General features: G+C 47.0%; 1 protein-coding gene across 3 annotated transcripts in view; it reads left to right on the top strand.

The window, feature by feature from the left end:
• The window catches only part of PRMT8 (protein arginine methyltransferase 8), a 97,257-nt gene that overhangs the window by 75,340 nt on the left and 10,250 nt on the right, over positions 1 to 11,667 (top strand). For all 3 annotated transcript variants that reach the window (XM_017862829.1, XM_017862847.1, XM_017862837.1), the window contains 2 exons: positions 4,630 to 4,745; positions 10,773 to 10,923. In XM_017862829.1, coding sequence (XP_017718318.1) covers positions 4,630 to 4,745; positions 10,773 to 10,923 — 267 coding nt within the window. The remainder of the gene's footprint in view (positions 1 to 4,629; positions 4,746 to 10,772; positions 10,924 to 11,667) is intronic.

Here is an 11,667-nt window from a genome sequence, read left to right as displayed (position 1 = left end):
AGCAGAGGGATGTGCAAGGTGTAGTATTTAACTCTTAGAGAGGAGCAATCATTTTACAAACATTTTCTACTATAAAGGAGATACACAGAATTTCCAAAATGGAAGGCAACTTGGTGGATATTCTATTCAATTTCATGCACAATACATGAATTGCACCCAGTGCATGAATCTATACCCTGTAGAGAATGAGAGAGATGGGCACCCGTTTCTTGGCTGATGGGAAGACTGGAAGAAAGAGCTCATGCAGAGGTGGCAGTGCTTACAGCTTGATGGTTGAAGGGCAGCCCTCTTGGATGGCTCAGTCGCTGTCTGTGGGCTTCACTTCTACTCATGACATCCAGAGTTTCCTCTGGCTCCAGCCCATTTTATGCAAGGATTCCACTTTGTTCCTGAGAGCCTAAAATCTGTCAATCTATTGTAAACACTTTCCCTTCTGCACAGAGAAGAATCTGTAAGTAGCATCTGGTGGCACTTGTTCTATTTTTCTCTGACCTCATTCTGAGGCAGTCCCATTAGCCTCATCAGAGAAACTCAGATGGTTGGGGCTGGGGTGGTGAGGGAGGAGGCAGCTACAGTTCTCTCCAATCTGAAATCACATTTCTCCCCTGGTACCTAATTTTTTTTCCTCAGGTTGTTTTTGAGCTTTTCTCTCTTTATTGATTTTCTGCAGTTTGATTCTGATGTGTCTAGGTGTATTTTTCTTTTTATTTATCCTGCTTGGGGTTATATGGAATTCTTGGGTCTGTGGATTGTTTCGTTAGTTTAGAAAAATTTCAGCCGGTATTTCTACAATTTTTTTTTCTGCCTGATTATCTTTCTCCGTTTCTTCAGGAACTCCCATTATATGAAATATGATTTGATATTATCCCACGAAGCTTGGATCCTCTATTTTTTTCACTCTTTTTTTCTCTTTGTGTTTAAGTTTGGATCATTTTTATTGCCCTGTTTTCAACTTCATTGGTTATTTCCTGATATATTCATTCTGCTAATAAGTTCATTTTAAAAAGTCTTCTTTTCTTACATTGTTATTTTGATTTCTAGCCTCTCCATTGGCTTTTTGAAAAAGTTTCCATCTCGTTAATGAAATTTTCCAGTCATTTACACACACTGTCCACCTTTTCCACTATATTTTTTTAATATATTTAGTATAGATACTTTAAAATCTTGTTGGATAATTCTAACATCTGAGCATCTCTAAATTTGTTCTGTGATCTTTTCTTATGATGAAAGGTCATATTTTCCCTTTTCCTGTGTCTTATAATTTTCATTAATGCTGGACATTGAGAGTCAAAGGACCAGCAGAGACAGGTGAATCACATCTATGCCCAGAAAAGAGCATTGCCTCTGCCAGGCTATTAGAATGAGGGTGTGAGTCAATCCAGTCTGTAGTAATAGTAGATTTGGGCTGTGTTGTTGCTTTAATTATATCCATTATGCTATAGGATAGTCCTTTTCAGGAGTCTGTTTTCATCCACTAACAAAAGCTTCACAGGTCTCTCTGATATAATTTTTTAATTTCTAGATAATCATTTTATTTCTTGATGACTAATGGCTCTTACCCCACATACACTTACTTGGCATACAATGTACAATTGCAACAAATAATGAATGTGATTGATTTGTATCCTACTCCATCTCTGCTCCACGTCTGGTAAAAAGGGCTACTGGGAACTAAATGGCTAGCAGAAAGGAGGAAAAACATCTCATGCCTTGGGTGATCTGTGTTCTGAATGATTGAAGGTGGGGCAGTCCAGCTGAGGAGATGAGACCCAAATTAACCCATATAAATGTAACTAAGACACCAGACATTGCAAAGCAGTGCAGGCATTAAATGTTTGGGAACGACTCTCCATTCAAAAAACATTATCTGTGGGCCCATTCTGTGCTAAATGCTGTACTATGGGTGTTGAGGATACAGGAGAGGTTGTATGGTCAGGAGCGTTTAGAGAAGGTCTCACAAAGGCCATGAGACATTAAGATCACCATGTTGGGACTTGAAGACACTAAAGATCATGTACCTCACAGGTTTCCAAACTGGTTGGAATTGTCTGTATAGATTTGTAAAACTCCAGCTCCCTGGCTCTCAAATCTGGAAATTCTGATTTAGCAGTTCTGGCGTGGGCCCTGGAGTCTGCATTTTAAAAACTGGTCCAAGTGATTCTAGAACACAGAACCACTGAACCAAAATCCTTATTTTATAAGTAAGCCCAGAAAAAAGGATTGATTTGCACATGGCCACACAGCTTGCATGGCAGCAAAGCCAGAGCTCAAACCACATAATGATAATCACTATTATGTATCAAGTGCTTTCTGTGTGCCAGGCACTGTCTTATGCACTTTACATATATTATCACATTTAATCCTCATAACGATCTTACGGGATCACCATCATTATCATCATTTCCATTTTAAAGAATCCTTAGAAACCAAGGCTTAGAAAGGTTACATTTGTGCCTAAGACTACACAGCAAATAAATGGCAGAGCTCAGATTTGAACTCCAAAGCCTAGGCATTTAACCATTACACACATTGACTCTCAGGCTTTTGCTTAGCACTAGCAGTGAACTCAAACTCCAGGCAGAGTCCAGGGAGGAAAGAGCAGGTGCATAGCTGCGAGTCTCTTGAGAAAGACACAGGAGGCAATGTGTTTCAGTGTGTGTGTGGATACACACTATGTGTATGGATAGCTATACATATACACAGAGGGTGGATAGCTATTTCCACATTCTAGAGGGAAGTCTTCTCTGAAACCTGCCCTGTTGCCAACTAAGCAGCCTCCTCCCCACAAAGTAGGTTTTAATTGGGAGTTTGGCACCAGCCTCGGGTGATTTAATGGGATTCGATGGGCATCTTTTCCTCAAACCGGAATTTCACAAGCACTCATCCTCTGGGATTACTTTCTCTGCCTTCTTTTCCCAAGAAAGAAGCTCTCTGTGTGCCGTATAAAAGAATCCAAGTCAAAGGAGCAAGCTGTCACTGACCATTCACACCTCCTGCCGCACGCACCCACTCTCCTAAACACACACAGGAACATACATCCCCTAAGGTCCTGTTTGTTTGATGAATGTTTTAAAATAAAATTTAATCCTGTAAGATTTTAGAGAAAAGCATTTCTACTTCAAGGTATTTTGAAACCCATTGAGAAAACAGATGAGTGAGATTCAGGTGCCCAGAAACTAAAGCGTCTGCTAGGGCCATCCTCTCTGCACTGTAGGGGGAGAAATCTTGCATTCCTGGTTGCTGTCATGGATGGGCCATGGCAGGTGAAGGATTTAGGGGACATGCTGGGCTTGAGCCCTCGCCCCTCTGTTTCCCTGATGTGTGATCATGGGCCAGATATTATACGTGAGCCAGATGCCAGCTTCTGCCAGCCACAGTTTTCTTATCTGTAGCATAGCAATATCCTCATGTGGTCGCTGGGTAGATTAAATGAAAAACCTAGCCTGGACTGAATGATCAATCAATGATTGCAATTATTGGCCAGGCATAGTGACTCATGCCTGTAATCCCAGCACTTTGGGAGGCCGAGGCGGGCACCTGAGGTCAGGAGTTCAAGACCAGCCTGGCCAACATGGCGAAACCTGGTCTCTACTAAAAATATAAAAATTAGCCGGGCGTGGTGGTGGGTGCCAGTAATCCCAGCTACTTGGGAGGCTGAGGCAGGAGAATCGCTTAAACCCGGGAGGTGGAGGTTGCAGTGAGCCCAGATTGGGCCGCTGCACTCTAGCCTGGGCGATGGAGCCAGACTTGTCTCAAAATAAATAAATAAATAAATAAATAAATAAATAAATAAATAAAATAGCAATTATTACCATATTAAGGGTGATCCTGGGTTATCAGACTTGAATTAATTTCTCACCAACCCCTAAATCTTTCTCCCTCCCAAACAAAGTATCTTATGAGTAGCCCAAAGAGGACAAGGAGCACGGCTGAGAGGGTTTGTACTCCACTTGGGGGTAGTTTCTAATGGGGTGGATCTTGGCATATGAGGAAGGCAGAGATGCTCCTGGACCCACCCAGGTGAGAAAACTGAGGTTCAGAGAGGTTAGGTCGTTTGTACAAAGGCTGACCAGTAAGTGGTGGTGCTGGAATTTCAACTGTAGTTGATTTCGCTGTAAGAGCCCATGATTCTCTGTGCTGCCTTAAAGGTTCAGTGGACGGGGACAGGAAAAAGGAGAGAGATGGGCCTTCTAGGTCTTCTAGGTGTGGAGAACAGCTGGAGCCAGCATAGGAATAAGAACGTAGAAGACAGATAAGGGAGTTCATAGGAGACGCTGCCGGCTTGGGGAGGGGACAGGAAAAGGAAGAGTCAGCTAGCCTGGGTTCTAGCCTTTGCCCTGCCACACTCTAGCTGTAGGAGCTTGGAGCAGTTTCCCAGCCTCTCCCAGCTCTAGTTTACCTAACAACAAAGTGGGACTTACCTTTTCCCAAGGTCGAAATGGGAAATGGGGGTGAGCATTTGGCACATTGCAAAGTGCCCCCAGCTGAGCAGTTCTGCCTCAATTTTGATGCAAGGGAACGCGAGCTGCCACTCAGCTCTCAGGCACGCTGTGCTCCAGGACTCAGGAGGGTTGGGTGAGCTTCTGGGGGTCCCGCACCTGCCTTTACGTCTTGCTCTGCTCCCCACAGGGTGGGAGAATGTCTACGGCTTTGACATGACCTGCATCCGGGACGTGGCCATGAAGGAACCTCTAGTGGACATCGTGGATCCAAAGCAAGTGGTGACCAATGCCTGTTTAATAAAGGTCTGGACACTCATCCGGGGTGGACCTGGGTGTGCTGGGAGCCCCGGTGTGCCACCCTGGAGTCCAGGCAATGCCGGCTCCTGCACAGCCCCCACCTGGTGAGGCAAGGCCGCCTTGGCCAGAGCCTGCGGTGCTCCAGAAGCACAAGTCAAAAGCTGGCAGTCCGCCTGGACACAGCCACTGAGAGAGTGGCTCCATGGTGGCACGGATGAGGGAGGGCCCCAGCACAGGGGCCCCGGTGGCGTGCAGGAGGGTGGGGGTGCAGGGAGGGAGGGGCATGGGGGAGAGGACACCTGGAAGAGGAGAGCGTGCTCAGGTTTGGGGCCGTTGGCCCATTCAGAGGTAGACATCTCTCTTAGGAAAGAAATCCAGGACCGCAATATGCTGTGTAGTCATCGTCATGCTCCCGCCTCCAAGCACACCTCTGGCCCGGCGGCCTGCCAGATAGAGCTTCCAGCTGCCCCTTCCTGAGCGTCCCTGTTTGCACAAGCTCTAAACCAAGCGTGTCCAACCTGCATCCTCTGGGCCACATGTGGTCCAGGATGGCTTTGAATGCAACCCAACACAAATTCGTAAACTTAAAACATTATGAGACATTTTTGTGGGATTTTTTTTTTTAGCTCATTAGCTATCATTAGTGTTAGTGTATTTTATGTGTGGCCCAAGACAGTTCTTCCAGTGTGACCCAGGGTAGCCAAAAGACTAGACATCCCTGCTCTAAACACCTTTTCCCAAGGCTTCCTTCAGTGCAGATGAAGAAGAGCTGGTCAGCATCTTTGCCACACCAATCCCTAGTACTTGCTTTTTATTAAAAATTCAAACATGTCCAGTTAGAGGAAAGGTGAAAGGTGCCCTCTGCCTCCCTCCAGCCCCATCCTCCTCCAAGGTAACCACTGCTCATGGGCTGGGTTGCCTCTGCCAGTCCTTTTTGTATGCATTTGCATTATATATGCTAATACATTATGTTGAACAATATAAAACTATTGATATTTGACAGTTTTTTAAAATAAAGAGAGACATCAATTTCATATAATTCAAGCCAAAAAAAAATTTTTGAGACAGAATCTCACTCTGTCACCCAGACCAGAGTGCAGTGGCACAATCACAGCTCGCTGCAGTCTTGACTAACTGAACAGTTTCATGTGGCTCAAGCTATTTTTTTTTTTGAGACAGGGTCTCTCCCTGTCACCCAGGTTGATGTGCAGTGATGTGATAATGGCTTACTGCAGCCACACTGAGGCTCAGGTGATCTTCCTGTCTTAGCCTCCTGAGTAGCTGAAACTACAGCTACGTGCCACCAGGCATGGTTTTTTGTTTCGTTTTGTTTTTGTTTTTTGTTTTGTTTTGTTTTTGTAGTGATGGGGTTTGGCCATGTTGCCCAGGCTGGTCTCAAACTCCTGAGCTAAAGTGATCCATCCACTTCAGCTTCCCAAGTGCTGGGATGACAGGCATGTGCCACCACGCCCAGCCCAGGTTAATTTTTAAATTTAAAAATCAGCCCACCTGAGTCTCATCTTGCTAACATGCTGGCCTACTATGCTCCTGCACGCATCATTCTTTTCCTGAAAGTGTTGGGGCAGGGTGCTGAACTGGAATATTTATAGTAGGATAAAGGGATTGGAGTTCAGAGCCTCTAAGGATGTGGGGAGGTTTCTGAAAGACTGGTACAACTGCTGCTTTGCCCTCATGGAAACTGTCCTTTGTCCTGGACACAAGCCTTGCTAGGAAGAACTGCACCTGTTGTGATGGAGTGTCACTGTGGCCTTCAGAAGGGACCTCACAGGGCAAATAAACCTAGAATGAACCTCATCAGACCCCATCAGATGCTCCCTTCTTTAGTAACATCCTGCCTGAGAGGTTTGGCTTTGAGTCTAAGCCTCAGACTCTCCATTCACAGGGTTCTTACTATTTCATTCAGTCTTTTTTCTGGGTCCAGGCAGGATTAATTGTGAGCAAATGTCTCCTTTTGTTTCTTCGTACCAGTCCCTCTGTCCCTGAAGCCTCTTCCTCCTTGGCATCCTAAACAAGAACGAGGAAAGTATACCCCCAACAAGAAGTTCACCCATAGTGCAAGGCACTTCTGTAAATGTAGAATAGATAGAAGTCTACTGGAGCAACTGAATTTGCCGAAATGACATGTGGCAGTGACATTTACCAGTAGGCATCTGTATGTAATGGCTTCAGCTTGGGGATAAAATTCCTTCAATGTTCTTGGACCCAGGTTACTCTCTGCCTCGACCTAGCCCCCACTGGCAGGGGTGGCCACTGCATTTCTGTTTGCATTGCCAGACATGTCAGCCACTATCCTGGCTCTCCACTCTCCAGGCAAGAACTAGCAGGGCCTTTCACTTGGTTAGACCTGAGTGTATCCAGGGGCAAAGCAGCCAAGGGGTGGCTGGAGGGGTGTGTGTTCTGTACATTCCTTATGAAAACTCCCGGGGCTCTGGTTCTGTCTCAGGACTCGTGACCTGTGATGATTTCCTGTCCCACGCTGGTCCCTTTCTTCCTCCATGTTCCTGAGAAGGAGAACGATTGTATGTGTTTGCTTCTGCTTCCAGGAGAGCCCTTCCGCCAGCTCTCTCCTGCTAATGTGCTAAGCAACGTCTTGCCGAGTCTGTTGGGAAAACACTTGCCCTTCTTCACACACTTAATTGCTATTTTCATCATTATTAACATTGCAGAGTGTGACACTTTATTATAATTAAGACTCTATTTTGACCAGACTTCTGCTCCGAGACATCCATTTGTAACATTATTTAGTGGTGGGGATCGCAGCGGCCAGGGGCAATTCTGAGTAAATTTATGCTGGCAGAGCCTTCTGTTTCAAGCAGGTCACCTGAGGCCAAGTCAGTGGGTCTCCCTGGGTCTCAGAGCTGCTGTTTCTGCTGCAGAAAAGAGGAAGCCTCCTAGTCAATGGGGCTGGGCTCTGGGGAGTCAGGGTAACTGGAGCTGATGTGTAGACTTTGGTTGGGGGTTGGGAGACCTAAGCCCAGAGGACCTTTTTGTCTTTGAAGCCTAGCTACAGCTGATCCCATCCTCACAGATGGCCTGGACCCCCACTCCAAAAGACCACCTGCCTTTATGGTTGCCATCATAATGTGCAGCTTCAATACTTTTGGTCCCAAAGGCTTTTGTTCCATCAGAGGCCTCTATTAAGATGCAAATGTCCCAGAGATCTATTGAACGCTGTCAGCTATAAGAGTTGATAGCTGACATTTGGTTGATGGACATCTGACAGCAAGATCCTTTAGAGGTGGAATTCTTGCCAGATGGGGTGAGGTGTGTGTGTGTGTGTGCATGCGCGCATTGTGATAGAAGGAGAAAGTAACCACATCTAGATTGTAGGCCATAAGGAGTCATTGAAGGTTATAGATCCAGAGAATGATGCAGTCTGGATGAATCTTAGTTGTGAAAGAGGGGCCTGAGCAAAGAAGGAAGTCTTCAAGCAGGGAGACTTGTTCTGAGAAGATGATTGATGAGTCAACACATATTGCTGTCTATCGGGTGTTGCTGTGCACTGAGGATACACAGGCCAATGAGGTGTAGCTTCTGCCACTGAAGGGCTCCAGTGCACCGGCCAGGGCAAGCGTGAAGGTGATGAGGCTGCTGAGATGAGCCAGCAGCGAGATTGGAAGGCTGTGCTACACTGGTGACCAAGGGAACCAAGAAAGAAAGATACCAGGGACCTTGGAAAGGGCCTGGAGCCTGGCTGACTGGCCCTGAGAAGGTGATGGAAAAGTCAGTAAGGGTAGACACTGTGATGCCATTAACAACAATACAGGCAACCAAGGCTTGTCCTAAGAGTTTTTGAGCTGGAGGAAACCTGTGGACACCATGTGGCCATGTGGCTGGGAGGGATAATGAGCATTATGAAGGCTGACAGATACTCAGTATAAAAGTTTCCTAGATTTGAGCAATGGCCCACACTAACAGATGACATGTAATGAAGGACCCCTACCCTTGAGGGCTGTGGTGGAGGAAGGGGCTTGGCAGACCTAAATGCAGGCTGAGCCAGCAGTGTGCTCTTTGGGAATACAGGCTGCTATAAGTATGTGCCAGTGGAGGGAAATGGAGGACCTGGTGTGGTCAGTGTAACGCTCAGTTTTGCAAGTAGCAGGACCCACCCGGAGGAGAAAGGCCCCGGGTGATGAGGGGTCAGACATCATGACTTATGAGGAATGAATAAAAAGCCAGAGAAAGCTTGTATTGGAGAAGAAAAGGTTTAAGGGACCTGTGTGAGTTGGAACGGACATTTGGCTTCTTCTGTGGGTGGAAGTTACAGAGGGATGAGTGTGAACTTTCTTCATTAGTTTTGAAGAAGGATCTAATGACTGGAGATTCCAGGACATGGACTGATCTGCCTGGCAGATAGTGAATTCTCCATCCCTAAAGGTGTTCAGCAAGCACTAGGTGGGTGTTCAGCAAGCTCTAGATGGGTGCTCAGCAAGCTCTAGATGGGTGCTCAGCAAGCTCTAGATGGCCACTAGAGAGGAGGTTTTTGCCTTGGATAAAAGGCTCAGCTTAAGAAGATGGGCTTTATAAGCCCATCAAATTCTGCATGCTTGACCAAGGGCTCACCATTCAATTACTTCTTGCTCCCCATATTTGGGCTCTAGACACACAGTGTAATTGGCATTTGAATGTGACCTCACCAAGGGCCTCCCACATTCCCCTAAACCTGTAATCTCACCTTCTTCCCAATCAACGGTCAGAGAGCCTCAACTTCCACAGAGGATGTCATGGCTGCACACCCCAGATCCCAGCAGGACTCTCATCTGATTGGTTCCCTTAATCACTTTTTCTCTGTCCACCCTGGTGGAGTTAGAACTTCTCTTTGAAGGCCCCAGGATACTTTGCATCTGTTTTTCCTTTATTTATCTTAGAAATACATCGAGACAAAAGCCTTTTAATCGCTTTGCTGGTCTTGTTTTCCTACCCTCTGGTCCCTCTCTCCTAATTTCTGCTAACAATTCCATCTTCTGGGCCTCAGGAGGTCCCTGTGGAACCATCCAGGCACACAGATGGCCTTCTGGCTCTTACAGAGTTTTCAGGACAGAGGTCCTTGCCGCGCAACCTTGACTAATGGGAATTTCTTCCTTGGACCTCCCTAGAATCTGTCGGGATGCCTCTTGGGCTCTGGTAGGTTTGACCTGCCTCACGGGCAGCAAGCAGCAGGCCAGCATTCTTCCATAGAAAAGAACAGCACAGTGCGGACGTCTTTCAATTCCACCTGTTCCCCGTGCGAGATTGATTTTCAGCCATTTTCCAGTTGAAATTCTTAGAGTTATTAGTTCTTCATGTTCCACGTTCCCCAGCCAGAACTGAAAATTCTCACTTCTTATTTTCCACTTTTATTTATTTTTGAAAACAGTCCAGCCTTGTGAAAAATGGCCAGCAGAACTTTCCTAAGCTCAGTCTGTGACTTTGCGGGCTCAGGTCCTTACTCCTAATGTCATCCTTGAAACTCCTATCGCTGGGAACTTGAGTATCAAAAAATTGGGGAAGGGGTAGTCTGGTTCATCCACATCACTGGAGGGCCTGATAAAACACAGATTGCCATTTTGATCCAGCAGGTCTGACCCCCTCAGAATTTTCCCCCAGGTACCGTTGGTGCTGATCTTTCAGGGACCACATTTTTAAGAACGATGGATGGAGCAGTGCCTGGGTGGACCACTCGAGGCTGCTCTGACAGGTGAAGGGATGCATTGTCTAATTAATCCTCCTGTTCTCTCCCTTCCCCATCATCCCCCTGTCGCCCCAAACCCCCGCAGATTTACCTTCTGAATCCTGCTCCCCTCAGGTTTTGATTCAAATCCATTTGCATCATTGTTTGAGCATACTCCACCCTAGAAAGGATGGAGGAGGTGATTGGGAGGGTGGTGGAGAGCCTGGGAAATCACCCCAAGAATAAAGATATCCCTCAGAGAGCTGACAGACCACAGTCTCTCATAGAACGAGGCTGCTGACCGGGACGCAGACATGGTGGAGGCGATAAGTTCCCGGCATTCTCTCTTCTCTGGGCTGCAGGAGGTGGACATTTACACAGTGAAGACGGAAGAGCTCTCGTTCACATCTGCATTCTGCCTGCAGATACAGCGCAACGACTACGTCCACGCCCTGGTCACCTATTTTAATATTGAATTTACCAAGTGCCACAAGAAAATGGGGTTTTCCACAGGTGAGCTGTTTGTTGCTTCCCAGAGCCTCCTCCCTCTCCCATGCTTCCTCAAGTCTTTGTGGGGTGACCAGAGCTGGCCTTGACTTGGGGAGAAGGGGCTGGGTGTTAGCTGGGTGACACCCATCAACCTCTCCTACCATGGAGGAACCGTGCATCCCTACACTTGTGCTGTCCAAGGGGAAGGTAAATAATGTTGTGGTTGTTACAGCCCAAGTTGAGAGTGTGTTGGATGAGGGAGAGTCAGGAGGTAGGGCTCATGAAGGGGTCCTGAGACCCTTCAAATGCATATTTGTTCAGGTAGCACTTTCTGAGCACATTCTGTGTAGTGGGTGTGGATGGAGTTGAATAAGCCTAGTCTGCACTGCCATGCCTCTGTGCAGGACACAGCCTGTCTTGCAGCAGCCTGCACACTGGTCTTTATGTCTCCTTCCCTTCTCCCTTACTTTCACACCAACCCATCCTTCATTAAATCTCTGATGGTGTTCCCCCAAGATCACCCCACTCCCAAATCCCAGCCCCACTTCCGAGGTGCCTCGCTGCCTGCAGTAGATAAGCCCGGGAAATGGGGATCCCATGGCCTGGCCCTGGTCCACTCTCCAGCCTCATTCCTCACCACCCCTCTTGGCCAAGCCCCTTCCCATCTACCCCACAGACGGCCCAGCTTCACCGAGCTCCTTGCTGACTTCTCAACTCAGTGAGGCCTCTTCATCCTCTGGGCCATGGCTTCTGCACACATCAGTCCTT

The sequence above is a fragment of the Rhinopithecus bieti genome, unplaced genomic scaffold, assembly GCF_001698545.2.
Source record: "Rhinopithecus bieti isolate Rb0 unplaced genomic scaffold, ASM169854v2 scaffold_2654, whole genome shotgun sequence".
NCBI classification, from domain to species: domain Eukaryota; kingdom Metazoa; phylum Chordata; class Mammalia; order Primates; family Cercopithecidae; genus Rhinopithecus; species Rhinopithecus bieti.
Note: the sequence above shows the minus strand (reverse complement) of the source record. Positions and strands in the feature narration are given on the sequence as shown.